General features: G+C 31.7%; 1 protein-coding gene across 5 annotated transcripts; it reads right to left on the bottom strand.

The window, feature by feature from the left end:
* Positions 1–1,501: 1,501 nt before the first annotated feature.
* LOC111686851 (teneurin-m) lies at positions 1,502–16,927 on the bottom strand. Of its 5 annotated transcripts, XM_046953094.1 has the most exons (9): positions 16,630–16,927; positions 16,201–16,548; positions 13,362–15,458; positions 11,748–12,031; positions 11,052–11,463; positions 10,176–10,721; positions 9,896–10,103; positions 8,120–8,146; positions 1,502–7,445 (listed from the first exon to the last, which is right to left on the bottom strand). In XM_046953094.1, exons 1-9 carry the CDS (start codon positions 16,898–16,900, stop codon positions 1,841–1,843), a joined length of 9,798 nt encoding a protein of 3,265 aa, XP_046809050.1. In that variant the 5' UTR covers positions 16,901–16,927; the 3' UTR covers positions 1,502–1,840. The 5 variants fall into 5 exon arrangements, with proteins under 5 accessions (XP_046809050.1, XP_046809052.1, XP_046809051.1 ...); XM_046953096.1 differs by lacking the exon at positions 13,362–15,458; XM_046953095.1 differs by lacking the exon at positions 8,120–8,146.
* Positions 16,928–18,258: the final 1,331 nt, after the last annotated feature.

Genomic DNA, 18,258 nt, shown 5'->3' on the forward strand with positions numbered 1-18,258 from the left:
ACTGAACTAGAACTGAACTAGAACTGAACTAGAACTGAACTAGAACTGAACTAGAACTGAACTAGAACTAGAACTGAACTAGAACTAGAACTGAACTAGAAATGAACTTGAACTGAACTTGAACCGAAGTAGACCTAAACTAGAACTGAACTTTAATTAACCCAGAATAGTTTTTCCCAGAACAATTTTTTTATTATGTTCTCTTCAAAATTGTCATCTGTTGGTGTAAAACGGTGTAGCCCTCTCCAAAATGTTTATTTCTGTAACACAGTGTTGCCATAGGCCTTTTTAAATGTTGCTTTTTGTCTCTTTTTTACTAAAAAACGTTAGTTTATAAAGAAAATATTAAATAATTTAAAAAAATAAAACTTAATAATAAATAAGCAGGTTGTTTTTTTATGCATATGCTTGTTGTTGTTGTTTTTTTGTTTGTTATTTTTGTTTTCTATAAGAGGGACATTTTAAATTTATAGAAGTATATCACAATTTGTAAAAATTTGCTTGATTTTCATTTTGATATATAATTATAAAAAAAAACAAAACAAAATTAAGAAAAGTAGAGGGAAGGTTTGGGGTAACACGAAAAGTTTGGTTTAAAAATAAAAAACAGATATTGTTTTTAATGAGTATTATAAAAAAGCGGTTTGGCAGTAAAGATAAATAAAAAATGTGATGTTTTTTAAAAAATATTTGAGGATTTTTTTGTAGTATATTTAAAGCTTTTTTTAAAGAAAATTAATAATTACAATTAATTTTATTTGTAAGATAAATGATAAAGTAATTAAAAAAATTAAGGTTTTGAGGTTATATGGCAAAAAAAATCTATTTTTTTTCTTCTCTTAATACTTGTGAAAAAAGTTTTTTAGAACTTAAAATATTAAATTTTTAAGATTTTGTTATATAACTATGGATATTTTTTGTTTAAATTTTTTTTATATAATAATAATTATTGTTTTTATTACAATTATTAGTTGTTGTTGTTTCTTTTAGCTAATTTTTGTTTTTTTTTTGTTATTTAAGGTTTTTTTCTTAATAAGTTCACACATTGATTTTGTTTTTGTTTTACATAAAAAACATTTATAATTTCTTTATAATCTTCATTAATTTTTAAGATTTTGAGATTCGTTTTTATTTGTAGAAGATTTTTGTTTTTTTTTTCGTTTTTGGATTTGCTTCTTTTTCTTTTATACAAAACTATATAAATCTTAAGGATTTATTTAATAATTTTCTTTATTTTTTACAATTACCTGCTATATTTAAATAATATAGTTTTTAATTTTTTTTGTGTTTTGTGTGTTGTTTTCTGAGAAGTAAATTATAAATCTTTTTAAAAAAAAATTTTACATAAAATTTTAATTAAAAAAAATAAATTTTTTAAAAAATTTTTTAAAAATTATAAAAAATTTTGTTTTAAAGAATTTAAGTTTTAACACTGTTTTGTTTTTGAAAAATTTATGTTTTATAAATTAAATTTAACAGTGTTTTTTTTTTGGGGTTTTTCTTTTTGCTTATGAAGTTTTTGTTTTATAATTTCTTATTTAAAAAGTTAATTATTCAATTTTATTTAATGTTTTTTTTTCTCAGTGTATGTTTTTAAGCTTATTTAATAATACAAGTCATCTTCGGTTGAGTTGCTTACCAAGTCTTTTCTAGGGTTATTACTTTCGTATTCGTAATCGGAATCGTATTCTTCTTTAACATCTTCCTCTTCGTTTGTATTTTCGTCTTTGTCTGCTGGCCAGATTTCGTAAAGTTTATATTGTTGTGTTTGTTGTTGATGTTGTTGTTGTTGTCGTAGTAAATCGTTGTCATTTTGTATTGATTCATAAATAGCTTGATTTCACGCTGACATATCTTTTAATCTCTGTTGTCTACGGCTTTTAACCGTACGATGATTTTGTCCAATCTTTCTTCTCTTACGTTTAGCATCTCTTTGAAAGGCCACATTACCTGGATCATCGGCTAATTGTGGATATTTATATATACTATGAATATCTACACCAATCCAACCATCGACATCACCATGTGATACTAATTCTTCTTTTTCTTCTTCGGTCCAGTCTCCTCTACCCTGGAAACCGGCTGCTACTAATTGTTTTTCCAATTCCCAGGCTCTTTCTACTGCTCTTTTATGAGCATGTTTTAAAATACGATGTCTTTCTTGTTCAGGATCTACACCATACTTAATGATAACCACAGCATCGGGTCCATGTAATCTTAATTCTTTGGCTGCTGAACCACCATGATCGGTAATCTCATGAGTTGATATGTTAAACATGCCGCCCAATCTTCTTAGTTCTTCATTGTCATCTCTCAATTTTAAAACATTATCTTTGACAAAATAGAATACATCCTGATCATGTATGCTAAAGTGTAGATCCAAGAAATAGGAATTATTGAAGACTGAGGATACCACATCCTGTACTACACTATTGGAACCATCTACCACACTAACCAAGGCTCTACCACCTATGCGTGATAGCAAAACTCCCTCACCAAATACCGCTCTTCGGTAGGAAACTCTTGGCAAAAGATTACGCATTTTGGGTTCCATTTTTAGCAAAGGTTTGGGCACAAAATCAAAATCACTAAACTTTTCATTAGTTTTCTCCACTATACATTCCAAACCTGATATAACACCAAAATCAGGAGCCAAAGTTTGTGATTTAATAGAGGCCTGAGGATTATACTGCAAAGCTTTAGTGTATTTGGAACTTTGCATGTTGCTCAAATCATAACCAAACAATTGCAGCCAAGACTCCAATTCAATCATGTAATTTTGCTGTTTACTAGGATTAACAGGATCATTATTGTGATAACGATAGATAAAAACATCGGTAGGATGAGACATTTCGGTAGCCAAAGTCTCCCATAAAGGAGTCATCCATTGACCTACTGTAGGATCATATAAACGTCCTTCGGTATACACCAATTTGGTATGAGGATCCAGCAAACCACCATGGAAGTCTATGGGTATAAAGAAATCAGGATTGGTATCCTTAATAATACGGCCAAAAGGTGTACGTTTCATTTCTTTCAGAATAGCACCATTCATATCGAAATAGGCTAAGGGAGAACCATTTTGATCGGTAGCAACATAATATCTCTGTTCAGCTGTTTCTACCGCCATTAACATATCACGATCATCATAGTGGAATCTCAATGTTTTGCCCGTTTTGGGATAATGCATATGTGTTAGCAGCAAAGGTGATCGGGGATTACCATAATAATATTGAGTAACATTACCCTTGCTATCATGCCAGGCCACTAAACGGCTGCGATCATCATAGTAATACCAAGTCTGGAAACGTTCACGTTCAAAGGCATGAATCAACTGGCCACGATTGTTATAACGATATTTCTGTTCTCCTCTTCTGACCACAAAACCTCTAGCATCATAGTTATTAAATTCTATATCACCCACTTGACTCACACGATCACCTATATCATAACCCAAATTGATCTTTTCACCTTGATCCACTACACCTACAGTATTGCCATTTTCATCATAAAGGTACTTCCAGTTATTAGTACCCAAAACCTCAATCACATGACCATCAGCATTATAGTTGATTTTATCAAAAGCCGTTGAACGACCAAATGTTGTTTTCTGTGACTTAATACGATTGCGTAGATCATAATCCAATTCCAAACGGAAAACATCAAAACTTTTGATATTCATTAAAACACTCTTAACGCGACCATGTTGATCATAATCGATAATGGTAAAGAATTGTTTAGAGGAATCTTGTATGACGGTACGATTGAAAGCATTGCGTGTAATTTTCAAATCTTGTACCACCTCTAGTTGGCCTAGATTTTGACTAAACTTGTAGCGTGTAGTGGGCATTTCTTTATCATCTATAGACATTTCAACTCCCGTTAAACGGGCATTACCATCATAAGCATATTTGTAGTGAGCGGAGGCTAAAGAGTTCTTGGAGCCAAAACGTAATTTTTCATCTTTTAAGATACCAGCATGATATTTAAATTCGCGGCGTAATTCAAAACCAGGTTCTTGAACTTCTACGGATTTTACCAAACTGGTGGTTTCTTGATAAGTGTAATGAGTGCTAGACAAACCAGCTAATATAGTTTCCAAACGTCCTGAGTTGTCGTGCACGAAAGCAACCTTGCCCGATTGATGAGGATGTATTTTAGCCAAGATTTGACCTTCATCATTGTAGAGTATTTCAAAGGGATGACGATTAATGGGTGAGAAATATTGGTATTTAAAGAAACCCAATGACGTCTGCAGCGAAAATGAATGAATATGACCTCTGGGGGTTGTTAGACTTTGTAAGGCGCCTGCATCATCATATTGCAATAGATAATCAGATCTTCTGGGTGTTGTCACCTTCAAAGGCAAAGAACCATAATTGTCCTTAAAAGCATAAACCATAGAGGAGCCATCACCATATTTAATCTCATTCAAACGGCCATTACGATCAAATGTATAGGCTTCTTGTAGATTACCCCATTTCCAGGTAACCAAACGACCAAAACGATCATATTCCAAATCAACATCGGCATAATCCCCAGACTGAGGACGGAAGCTTACAGGGCGTGAGGTACGATCATAGGTTACATTCAGCAATTCTTGTTTATCATCTACCATTACCACTATAGATTGTGTATCACGATCATATTCTAAAGTCAAAACATTATCACCATTGACACGTAATTTACGTCCCACTTGTGTCACAGATCTGGGACCCTTATTCTGTTTGCCTTGTTGCAGTCTTCTAACGAAATAACGCCATTCGAAACGATTAGCCAAATCACCAGAGATTTCAGTACGTTGCTTAGCGGGCACTGGATAGGATTCTCCTATTATAGGAGAAATTTCAGCCAATATTGGATAGGGAACCACCTCCATTTGCAGCAAATGACCCCAAGGAGTTAAACTGGTAGTAGAACCATCCATTTCTACCATGGTCTTGGATTCAGCCTCACCATTGCGCACTACCACTGAAGAGCCTTGTATTAACATGGAGATTTCTTTTTGGGCATTTTCCGAAACTTTGACTTGAGCTCCCTTAATACTTAAATCGAAAGCCAAATCAATAACACGACCAGTAGGAGTAACTGCCGAAGTTAAACGACCAAATTCATCATAGTTGTAAACATAGGAACGACCGGTAGAATCTAATTTAGTTTTCAGCAAACCGGTGGGTCCGTGATACTCAAAAGTGACATTGTAGTTATCGGGGGTATTCAACTCATGCAACATTTTCATACGAGTCATTCTCAAACGGCATTTCTGACCTTTAGTGTTTTCTATGGAGTTAACTTGGGAGGTGTAATCACGCAACAGGAATACCTTATTACCAGCAGCATCGGTCACTGTACTCAATTTTCCATTAGAGGTGTTGACATTATAGGTAAAGACATAAGTAGTCTCACCGGTTAAGATGTTCTTGGTCATGACATGTTGACCAAAACGATTGAATATATAGATTTCTTGCATATCAGGAGCATATATTTCATATTCACGGGACATGCTGGCCTCGGGTATGCTGGACATAACCGAACGTATGCGATAATTGGCTTGATCGGCTATATGGACATGACCATCAGGTGTAACAGCTAAAGCAGCAATGGTATTAAACTTGGCACTGGTGGCTAGATAATGATCAGCCTCAAAACAATCACATCCACGTTCTAAACAATTGCATTTCGATTCGGCTCCAGCAAAGGCGGAAATACGGCCATTGGTGCCTATAACACGGACACGATTAATACGTTGAGAATCACTTTCTGCCACATACAGCTCACCCAGAGGACCAAAAGCTATAGATTGAGGCATTACCAGGGTAGCATGGGTAGCTAGATCTGAGTCGTATACCGAAGAGGATGTAGCGCAGTGCAAAGGACGTCCCGAAATCACTCGAACTCGACCATCAGGAGTCATACGCAAAATCATATGATCATCTATGATATGTAGAGTATTATCCAAAGGACTGACGGCCAATTCAGTGGGCCAACGTAAATGCATTTCTTCCAGCTTTAAGGTACCCTCACAGGGTATAGGTTTCCAGTGTGACTTATGCATATGATTGCCTATTAAGGTGCTAACTATACCATCTCTATCTACCATACGTATGTTGGTGCCATCCGCAAAATACAAGATATTATCACTAGATATAGCAATTCCCTTAGGATAAGCCAATTTGGCATCTTTAGCCAAGGCACCATCACCACAATGAGCTTCATCGCCAGGTAAACAACGTTCTCCGGAACCAACAATAGGTTCCCAATTCTTTTCAGGTTGAGAGAAATCATTAGTGTCACGCACACGTATAATTTGATGTGATTCGGGATCTGAGATGTATAAAGTGCCATCCAAAGGACTCAAAGCCATATGATAACGATAGCTAACGCGTGTGGCATTAAGTTTGACCACTGTGCGTACAGTACCATCTGTCATAATGCGACGTATATAATTGAAATCACCCACATATAAACTGCCATCGGGGGAGGCAGCTAATGCTACAGGAGCTAATAGTCTTTGTTTCAAAGACATGCCTTCACAATCCATACACTCCAAAGGCCTCTGATGACCATCACCCATGGTGGTTAGAATAACTCTAGGTTTATTCTTCAAGTATATATTAGAACCATCACCCTTTTGCAATATACCCTCATGGAAGTTATAGCGATGATGTATATCCAAATTCCAGCCTCCTACCTCGGATATAGACATATCATGACCCGACAACTTGGTGGTTTGAATATCCCAAATTATATCTTTGCAGTCGGTATATTGATAACCCACTTTTACCACGGCTGTGGTAACACCATACACACGTTGGCGATATATATTCAATCTATTCCAGGCATAGGTAAACTTAATGCCAGGATCAGCCTCAAAAATACGCTCAAACAATATACCTTCAATGGTAATACGTAAATGTATCAAATGTAAGGTGGTGGGTATCGATTCCGGAGTTAACTGCAACTTAATGGTAGAAAGATAACCAGCAGCACGAGAGGAATGATAAACTAAATTCAAACCGGTGCCGGGGATTTGTAGACTTTCTTGAATAACTTGAGATTCTGCTAAAATGGCACTGCGATCGGGACAGGCACCCTGGAAACCATGTTTCCAAGAGGCCAACACCACCGGTTTCATAAGATCATAATCATGAGAAAAACAGGTATGAGTAGTAGAGGCCACACTTTTCTCCTCCGACATGGACATAATGACAGTGTCTATGATAATAACCTCATTCCAGGGAACTTGAACAATACGCGATTGAGGCCGGAAGGGAGAACGACCAAATTGTAAAGTCACAGCACCACCACCATTAACCATTAAATCAAACCAGCCATCATCACGGGTTAAGGTAAAGCCCTCCAATAAAGTAGTAGTAGAGACACGTACGCCCACTAAACCCATACCTAGGGAAGTAACCACACGGCCTCGTATAACAGCAGAACGGCTAGATAAAAAGAAATAGTTATAGATTAGTTTAAGATTAAAAAGAATGGACAATTATTTAAACTTTTAAAGATTGGTTGGCTAAAATTACTAAAAAAGCTTTTACGAAAAATAATTAAACTTAATTAAAACAATAAAACTTAAATTTAAATAAAATTTTTTTTTAATTAAAAACTAAAAATAAAATATTCACGAAAACACACACACATACAAAAACACATACAATTTTTGTTTAAACAAAAACATTTAAGGTTTAACAACAGATAATCTAAGATCTTTTAACAATTTCCTATTATTTACATCAAAGGGCCTTTAAATTGATTAAATATTTAATTAATATAACAAAAAACTAAAATTTAAATTAATTAAAAATTAATAATAATACAAATATTTTCAAAATTTTTTTTACTTTTTTTTAAGATTTTTAAAACTTTTCCTATTTTAACAACAGCGGGCCTTTAATTCAATTAAAAATTTAATTAATTTAACAAAAAAAAGTTAAGTACGTTTATAAAATTAATAAAAAAATGTATGTTTATAATTAATAGAAAGATGAAAAGTAAAGAAATTTTAAAATGAAATTGTTAAAAAAAATTAAAAAAATAATAAATGACCAAACAACCAGCGTTTAATATTAGTTTTTTTTAGATTCCTTTTAGTAGTCCATATCCTTACCTTGCATTGAAATAATTCCAAAAAATGCTGTTAGTTTTTGTTTATCGATTTTTAGAGAGGTTAGTTTTTTTTAACAAAAATGCGATATTTTTAATTAGTTAGCGATAAAAGTGTTATTTTTTAAGAGAAGTTAATTTTTTTTTATCGTTAAAAAAAGTTGAGATGATTATATAAGTAGTAGTGCGTAGTTGGTTAAAGAGAGCACACGCGCGTTTTATTTATTTTTTGTTTAGAAAGAGAGAAAAAAAGAGCAAAGAAAAAATTTGTTACCATTAGCAATTGTTTTCTTTTTTTGTATTTTTTTTTTAATAAAAATAAAATTTAACAAAAAAAATAAATTTAAATTATAAAAAAACCCATGATATGAACCCTAAATTTTAAACAAAAAGGCCTAATATTTTGTTACATATTTTATATATTGTTTTTAAACAAAGGACATTTTCTTAGTTTTTTTTTTACATTATTTACAATTAATAGGTGGGAATTTTGTCTTTTTTTTATTTTTGGATAGGATTTTTGGGATTTATATATAGACAGGGTCACAAAACTTAAAACAAATAATTAAAACTAAAAATAAAACATTAAACTTAAATTAATATTGCAAACTAGTTAGTTAGTTTTTTTAAATATATTATTAGAAAGCAAACAGCATGAAGCTTTCATCAAAAAGATTTTCTTTTTAAAATTAGAGAATTAATATTGAAACTTTTTTTATAAAGAAAATGAACTGAAATTGAACGGAACTAGAATCGAACTAGAAGTGAACTAGAACTAATTTAGAACTGAATTAGAACTGAACTATAACTGGACTAGAACTGAACTAGAACTAAACTACAGCTGAACTAGAACTCAACTAGAACTGAACTAGAACTGAACTAGAACTGAACTAGAACTAAATTAGAACTGAACTAGAACTGAACTAGAACTGAACTAGAACTGAACTAGAACTGAACTAGAACTGAACTAGAACTGAACTAGAACTGAACTAGAACTGAACTAGAACTGAACTAGAACTGAACTAGAACTGAACTAGAACTGAACTAGAACTGAACTAGAACTGAACTAGAACTGAACTAGAACTGAACTAGAACTGAACTAGAACTGAACTAGAACTGAACTAGAACTGAACTAGAACTGAACTAGAACTGAACTTGAACTGAACTAGAACTTAAAGAGAAATTAAATAGAACTGAACTAATAATTTATAAAATTTATAAAACTAGAACTGAACTAAAACTGAACTAGAACTGAACTAAAATTGAACTAGAACTGAACTAAAACTGAACTAGAACTGAACTAGAACTGAACTAGAACTGAACTAGAACTGAACTAGAACTGAACTAGAACTGAACTAGAACTGAACTAGAACTGAACTAGAACTGAACTAGAACTGAACTAGAACTGAACTAGAACTGAACTAGAACTGAACTAGAACTGAACTAGAACTGAACTAGAACTGAACTAGAACTGAACTAGAACTGAACGAGAACTAAACTAGAAGATCGTTTTCAATTCGATTTAAATTAAAGCGAACTTGTCTAGTAATTAGTTTGGAATCTACCTTTATATTAGTTTAAATTCTACAGAAGATACTTTTCTATTAAATAAGAGGGTGTTTAGGTGTATCTTTTAAAAGTTTCAATATTTTAACTCAATTTTTTTAATATAAAAATCACAATTTTGTTTCATCTTAACCCAATTAATTTTTTTGGTAAATCCAAAATTAAAATAAATTAAACATAATTTGACAAAAGCCAGCTACCAATTTTAACTTACCTCTCATTAAACGTTTCTAATTTGGCATAATTTTGTAAACTACTTTCATCTATTAAGAATTTCATGCGTTCAAAGAATGAAGCAGTAATAGCCGGAGGTTGTTTGCGCAATAAAACATCTATGGGTTTGGGTGCCGAGACACATAATTGAGAAGTTTTACAAACATGACTGGCACAACACTCGGGATCTTCACAGTCCACTAAGCCATCTGTTTAAAGAAATTGTTTTTTTTTTGTTTTATTTAATATCAAAAATATATATTTTGCTTTAATCCTCTTACCCTTATCATTATCTTTACTATCACCACAATTCAATTCCAAAGCGATACCACAATCGGCACCATCCCAACCTTCATAGCAGCGACATTCCCATTGACCTTCACCGCTAACACGACATTGACCATGACCAGAACAAGAATTGGGACAACCTTCTATGGTACAGTGTTTACCATTCCAACCGGTAACACACAAACAAGTACCATTTTTACACTGACCATGTTCGTTGCAACGTGAATCGCATAGTTTTGTATTACAATATTCACCACCCCAGCCTTCGTCACAGGTACAGGCATCACCCACACAACGACCATGTTGACCACAATCTAGATCACAAAGTTCCTTGGAACAATCATCGCCACTCCATTTTGATTCACAGCTACAGGTTTGTGAATCTAAATCGAATGTACCATGTCCAGAACAATCGGGTAAACATTGTAGGGCATCTTGATCCATTGTAGCACAATCGGGTCCTTTCCATCCTTTTTTACAGATACAAGTACCTTCGGCACAGAAACCATGACCGGAACAGGTGGGATGTGGACAATCAACTAAAAATATTTTGAAATTTTCTTATTAGAAAATATATTTTTATTTTAAAAAAGATTCTAGAGATAACTTAAGAAAGGACACCTTTCTATTAGAAAAACAGTTTTAAGACATTTTCCTATTAGAAAAGAGTCTAAAGAAGGCACTTTTCCATTAGAAAAAGATCTAATGAAAACACTTTTCCATTACGAGGGTTTTTATTAAAAATTTTCTAGAGATGATATTTACAAACGATAACATAAACAAACAATAATCGAAATTGTTACATAACAAATTTCTTTTAAAAGAAACAAAAGAAAAATGATCTCTCATTTCACAAACACAAAATTTACCTTCTTCACAGAATTTTCCCTTATAACCACGCATACATTGACATTTTCCACTAACACAATGACCATGACCATTACAATCGGCCACTTCACATTCATCATGACGTAGCGAACATTCTTTACCCTTCCATCCTGGATTACATATACATTCACCATTAATATATTCACCATGTTGAGAACATAAAACGGGACAAACACTTTCACTACAATCATCACCACCAAAACCGGGATTACATTGACAATGTCCTAGTAAACATTGCCCATTACCCGAACAACCATTCGGGCAATTTTGTGTCATATCTTCGGCAATAGTGGCATAAAAAGTGATTTCTTGAACATCACCATCATCATTGTAGAGGGAAACAAACCAATGACCCGGTTCCATATAACGGGTAACTTCACGTGTTATCGATTGCTACAGTCCGGTTTTGTTTTATTGGTAGTAGTGGTAGTAGCAGTATATGAAGTGTAGTATGGAGTTGAGTTTTAAGATTATGGATAGTGTTTCGAAATGAAATGATAAAAATGTTTAGGTGTTGTGTGGAGTAAAGCATGAAAATACATAAAAAAAGACAAAAACACACATTTATTAGGTTAATAAAGCAAGGGGGTTTAGTATATTATTCAGCTTCTATCTAATAAATCCCTGTAAAACCCTTAAAACCTTTAAAAAGTTAAAAATCCCAAAAAAATACTTACATGAGCCGCTCTTGTAGATCTGGTACTGGCACTAAAACCACTTAAAACCTCTTTAAAATGATATTGTGTATGTGTGGGTAAAGCATTGCGTCGACCATAAACACCTATTGAAGCTCCTCTCGGTATGGTATAATCGAATTTCACATAGGCCGGTTCCGATTGATAGAATTGCATATTCCAATAACTGTAGGGTTGTATTTCTTTGGTTAACTTTTGTCCTAAAGTAATTTGACCAAAAGTTGTACCATCTGGTGGAAAACTACGGGCAGGGAATGTACGGGCACCTGTTTTTTGTTTTGTTTATTTTTAATGGGGTTTAAAATTGCAGATTTTCCCAAAATGAAGCACAAAGAAAAAACACAAAAAATTTGATATAAAGGGTTAGTTTGGCTGTTTTAATTTTTTTGGAAAATTATAGCTAGAGTTAAAAAATATTTTTAAATATTAAATGAGAGTTTTTTTTGTACAGAGAGTTTGAGTTTTAATTTTTTTTGAAATTTGAGATAAGTTGAATATAGTATTGATTTTTGTTAATATGAAGTTGTTAACTTGACGTTTAATTATTGATAGAGCTTGTTATTGTTATGTTTTTTTTTATTATTTACATAAAATTAGAGATGTCAATAAAACGATTTTTTATTTCTTTTTATTCCAAATTGTTGAAATAGAACTAAACTAGAAGTGAACTAGAAGAGAAATAGAAGTAAACTAGAAGTGAACTAGAACTAGAATTGAATTAGAACTGAACTAAACTAGTTCTGCACTAGAACTGAATTAGAACCAAACTGAACTAGAACTGAACTAGAACTGAACTAGAACTGAACTAGAACTGAACTAGAACTGAACTGAACTGAACTGAACTAGAACTGAACTAGAACTGAACTAGAACTGAACTAGAACTGAACTAGAACTGAACTAGAACTGAACTAGAACTGAACTAGAACTGAACTAGAACTGAACTAAAACTGAACTAAAACTGAACTAAAACTGAACTAGAACTGAACTAGAATTGAACTTAAACTGAACTAGAATTGAACTTAAACTGAACTAAAACCGAACAAGAAATGTACTAGAACTGTCCTACAACAGAACTAAAACTGATTAAAACTGAATTTAAAGAATATTTCCTAATAATTTGGAAATTTGAAAATTTTGATTTGAGACTTTTTTATTAAAATTAATTTTTTAGCTATTGTTATCATTTTGTTGTTGAAATTTTAAAATGTTTGTTATGTAAAGATTATTTAATGATTTAAATGTTGAATTTTAAAAAGTTTGATGAAAAATTTTGATGTTTTTTTTAAAGCCAATACTAATAATTTGAAAGCAATAATGATGAATAAATCTTAACATATATGAAAAATATATAATGAGAACTTAAAAATTATATCATTATGTTAAGGTTTCAAATGATTTTTATTAATAAAAGCAATTAAAATATATTTAGAAATCGATGAAAAATGTAATTTATATTATTATTATTATTGAAATTTTTATAATGAATTTGAAATTTCTTTGTTAATTTATTGTTTATTACTTTTTTTAAATTAAAAGTTAGTTTTCATTAGTTTGATTATTTTAAATAGAATATTTAAGAAAGATAAGACAAATCACCTTCAAGTATTAGAATAGGCATAACATCGGGACATGCAAACTTTTCACCATTATCATTAGTTTCATTTAAAACATTCACAATAGTATTATTAGTGACAAAATCATTATCATTAACAAAATCTAGCATATTAGAGCTGGCAGTGGTAGTAGCAACATCACTATTATTGTTATTATCGATAAATGTGTCATCACTAGCATTCTCATTAGTGTAAATATTAGTTATAGTTGATGAAGTTTCAGTAGAGGTGGTAGTAGTAGTAGAAGAAGAGAACCAGTCGTCTTTAGTAGAGTCTAGTTCTAGGTCGTCAGATTCATTGTCTAAAGTTGTGGAACTTGTTGTGATTTCCCCATATAAACCACAAGCACAGGGACATTCTGGTATGGGAGGCGGTGGTTCTGGTATACAATAAGGACTAAATTTAAAAGATTCTGGCAGAGATTGTGCAGTTGTTGTTATTGGTGGGGGAGGTTTTTCATTTTCTTTTTCCTTAACATCTTGCAATTCTTCTTGTTTTTTATTTAATTTCTCATGAATCAATATCTGTTGCATATTTTGTACTTGACCCTTTTGATCAAAGGCCGGTATATCAACATGTAAAGTATAAACATTTCCAGAACCATCATTAGAAGCTATAGTAAGATTAACTATTATATGCTTATCTTGTTGATTATCATTTTTTATATGCATTTTATGTTCTGGAATTTGATTTTGTTGCTGTTGTTGACTATTAGTTGAGGGAGGTGCTGAGGTTATAGGTTTTTCATATAAAGGATTATTAAGTATTAATTCTGCTTCTTCATTGCGTATTACTTCATTTTGTTGTTTATCATATTGTGCAGTATTTAATTGAAATTTTTTCTTAACTTTTTGTTTTTCTTTGGACTTATTTGTATTATTAATGGTCTTATATAGTTCTTCCTCATTGGAATGAGTTTGTTCTAGTTTAACTATATCTATATCATCTAAATTATGATTATAATTTATTTCCTCAAATTGTAGTTGTTGTTGCTGTAGCATTAAACCATCATTTAACATTAAATTTTCCCAAGATTCTTCTTCATCTGGATTTTTCTCCATTTCTTGGTTATAAGGATTTTTTTCTTGATATTTAAGAAATAAATGACTGTCATCATAAATGTCTTTTAAATTAGATCCTTTAACAGTTATTTCATCATAATTTTCTTTTAACTTAAAATCATTGATTTGTAAAGTATTCTGGTCTTTTTTCTCATAATCATTTTTATTTTTATTATTATCATTATTATGATGTTTATTGTCATTATATAGAGATTTATTATTTAGCTCTTGTTTGTTGACATTTTGCTTGTCATTTTCATACTCTATCACCAAAGCTGGGAGTATAGTATCGTTGGATATCATTTCGTTGTCATTAGTTAAAGTTTTTAATGAATTTTTATGGTTTTTTTCTAAAGCTAATAGAAAATCTTCTTCTTCATCATAATTATAATTTTCAAATATTGTATACATTTTTGTAGTGGTTTCCAAATCATCTAACTCTTTTTCCACTTTCTCTAAAGTAAAAACAGCTGGAGTGGCAACATTTTCCTTATTTGGCTTTGGCATCTCTTGTTCTTTATTAACATTATGTTTATTGCTTTGATTACGTTTTAATATGTTATTGATTTTTAAAGTTTTATCATCCTTTTCATCTTTATCATCATCATTAACATCTTCGTTATGTTCTAAAGATGTTATTGTTGTTGTAAATTTATCTACCTTTAAAGTAGAAGTGTCTTCATATTCAAAAAATCCTTTGGTGGTGGAGGCAAAACTTTCAGCTGTTGTAGTTGCTAAGTTTTCAAACTCATCATAATTACTTTTTACCAAAGAACCCTCTTCTTCTTTATGCCATGGATTTACCTTTAAAACTTCTTTATCTTGTTTAACATCATTGTCACTAATAGAGTTGGTAGTTTGCTGTTGTAAATTTACTTCATTATCTGTTGTTGTCATTATCTTTTCATCATTAATTTTAAGATTAAAATTTTGTTCCTCCAACAAACTGCGTTTAAAGCGTTTACCAATTTTCGGTCGATCCTGAACATTCCATTTGTGAAATGAAATTCTCGAATGAACTAGTTTTTGTTTTGATTTTTACAATATAAGTAAAATTAATTTTAAGTTTTCTAAAAATTTTTCTTAATTTATAAAAATATTTGCAGATCTTTAAATACTTTAAGAAATCCCTTAACTATAACTATGTAAAGCAGGGTAGTTTTATTTTTACTTAAGGGACATGGGATGAGGAGGGGGGCGGTGTTTGGTGTGTATATAAGTTGTAGAATGAGGGCATTAAAAAGTTTCAGGTTTCACGCTTTAATTATGCGTAAAAAATGTGTTTATAATTTGATTATTTTACACAAAATGAAAGTTAACATTTAAGAAGAATATTAGAATATATTAAAAGTGATTTAATTACTTTAAAAAATCTTAAAGAAAAACAATTAAACATTAAAGATAAATTAAAAGATATAGAAATGAAATCATTTGAAAGTAATAAGTAATTAGATTATTCGCTACTGCAGCTAACTTCACTCATTCTTTTAAAGCCACAAAATGCAACTCTGTTTAAAACTTAAGAGCTGCCAGATGTATTAAACTAGAAATGACATAGGTATTACATCTGTGCTGAAACTAAACTAACAAAAGTTAGCTGCAGTTTGATTTTTGTTGTTTTCTTTAAAAAAAAATAAAAAAAATTTCTCTCAGTCGTCGTGGTAGTAGTTTGCTATTGTACTCTTCACTCTACATCTCTTTTGGCTTTTGTGTATAAAACTCATTTAGAAAAAAAATCAATTAAAACTTGTGAATAATTACCTCCATTATTGGCATTTGCCAATGGTGATGACAGCGAAGTCGATGAAGACAACGATATCGAAGAGGAGGACGATGACAATGAAGTAGCCACCGCTGAACCACCACCCACAGCCACTGAAGAAGCCGAGGTCGACTGAAATGCTGATGAAGAAGCTGCCGCCTGTGAAGAAGACAGCGAAGAGGTGGCCGTTGTTACCACGGTGGATTGTCCGGTTTTTGAGCGTAACGAGGAATTGTGCAATTTTGAGAGATCGGTATTAGTACTTTTGGCGGCGGTTACCTCAGAGGCCTCATTGCCGACTAGAACTGTACAGGGGGCAGAGGGAGACCAATGAAGAACACCAAATCCTTAAAAGAATAGAGAGAAAAAAGAACAACAAATTTTAAATAAAAAATCTTTATAGGAGGATTTAATAAAATAAAAATTACCTGTTAAAAATATTAACAAAACACACATGGCCACAAATACCGATACCGCTACAATGGCCACACATTTAGCCGAACAGCGTGCAGCTAAATCTTTGCGAAAATTCATGGGTGCCGAATAATGATGGGGAGGTATGCCGCTCATAACACTGCGGGGCGGAAGCACTGGACCCAAACAATTATTAGCCGAACGTTCGTAACCTTTTAACGTATCCTTGGTGGGTGTCGAACAAGCCGAACCACTTTTATAATCAATAGGTGAACCCTTGTTCATATCTAAAAATGAAATAAGAAAAACGAATGAAAATCAATTAATATTTTTAAGAAACTAAAATTTTCCAAAAAAAAAAAAACTATTGTTAGATAAGAAATACTTTGTTAACACGCCACATTTGACTTATAATGTTAAAACTAACTGTCATTAAACATAACCTCAAATGTTATTTCCCCAAAATTATCAAAAATTTCTGGGGATATTTGCTTATTTGTTAAATGAATAGAAAATCCTCGTATAGAAAGCATACTGACCATAAACGGATATCTAACTCCTGATAAAAACACACACACACACAAACTCTTGCTCTTCTAACGCCAACGACCCCCCAACCCTCTCTTCCTTATATTTGACGCCATGTTTTTGATGTTAATTCGATTAAGTGACGTGTAAGTGGCCGAAGCAAATAACAAGAGGCTAGACTAGACTACTGACTAAAACCTTCAAAAACTAGACCCTCTGTGTGTAAAGTCATTTCATTCCTTTTGTCCAACAACATTTAGACATTGTTGTCACTATTTTTAAGGGTGCGTAAGTCCTGGTTTATTTATTTGTATACATTACAACTCATCTCTCTTCTATTTACCACTTCCCCACCCCAAATATATTCTATACTTTTTATCGCTTTTTTTTTCGGGCCAAAAAGAAGAAAAAAAGGGATTGTCTCTGTATATTCTGTTATATGGTAGCTGCATATCGATAACGTTTATAATCACATTACCAGCCAGACATATAATATATTTTTTTCGTTTTTTTATTGTTGTTATTTTTATGTTTCCATTTTCATTCTTTTTTTTTGCTTTGATTTCTTTTTTTTTGCTTTCATGAGTAAATACATGATTTATTTCGTGAACTAATCAAATGAATGGCAAAAAAATGAAAGAAAATAAAAGATTTTACAAATCATCAAAAAATTTAAAAGCAAATGTGATTTAATTTTTTATACAAGTTTTAGTTAAATTATTCCCTCCTTAAGCTCTACTTTGTAACGAGTTTATTTTCATTTGCAGCTTACTTCACTATATGACTTCAAACATACAAAGCAACTCTGTGTTATATTACAATGCTGCCAGATGTTTGTGTTTTACTTTAAAAGGCTAAAAACAAGATTTTACTATCTTATAACCGTAAATTATACAAAATATTAAAAAATTTCTTTGTATAACAAATTGTCCATACGAACTAGAATCCTGCCCCTCCTTTTTCGTCCTTTATCTATATCAAAATTAAAGTAAGAAATAAAATGTTATAAATTACATCAATTTAATAAGTTTTTAAATGTTTTTTACATCCTGCTTAGTTAAAAACTTAAAATCTCATATATTTCTTCTTTTAAAAAGAAGTCAACATAAGAAATT

The sequence above is a fragment of the Lucilia cuprina genome, chromosome 5 (genome assembly GCF_022045245.1).
Source record: "Lucilia cuprina isolate Lc7/37 chromosome 5, ASM2204524v1, whole genome shotgun sequence".
Classification (NCBI taxonomy): domain Eukaryota; kingdom Metazoa; phylum Arthropoda; class Insecta; order Diptera; family Calliphoridae; genus Lucilia; species Lucilia cuprina.

What these genes read in the sequence shown, in the direction of transcription:
- LOC111686851 (XM_046953094.1), bottom strand. Translation starts at nt 16,900, where the DNA reads ATGAACAAGGGTTCACCTATTGATTATAAAAGTGGTTCGGCTTGTTCG. An exon ending in GGGAAAATTCTGTGAAGAAG is followed by an intron (nt 10,722 to 11,051) that starts GTAAATTTTGTG and finishes AAATATTTTTAG; the next exon opens with TTGATTGTCCACATCCCACC. An exon ending in TTAGAAACGTTTAATGAGAG is followed by an intron (nt 8,147 to 9,895) that starts GTAAGTTAAAAT and finishes AAAAACTAACAG; the next exon opens with CATTTTTTGGAATTATTTCA.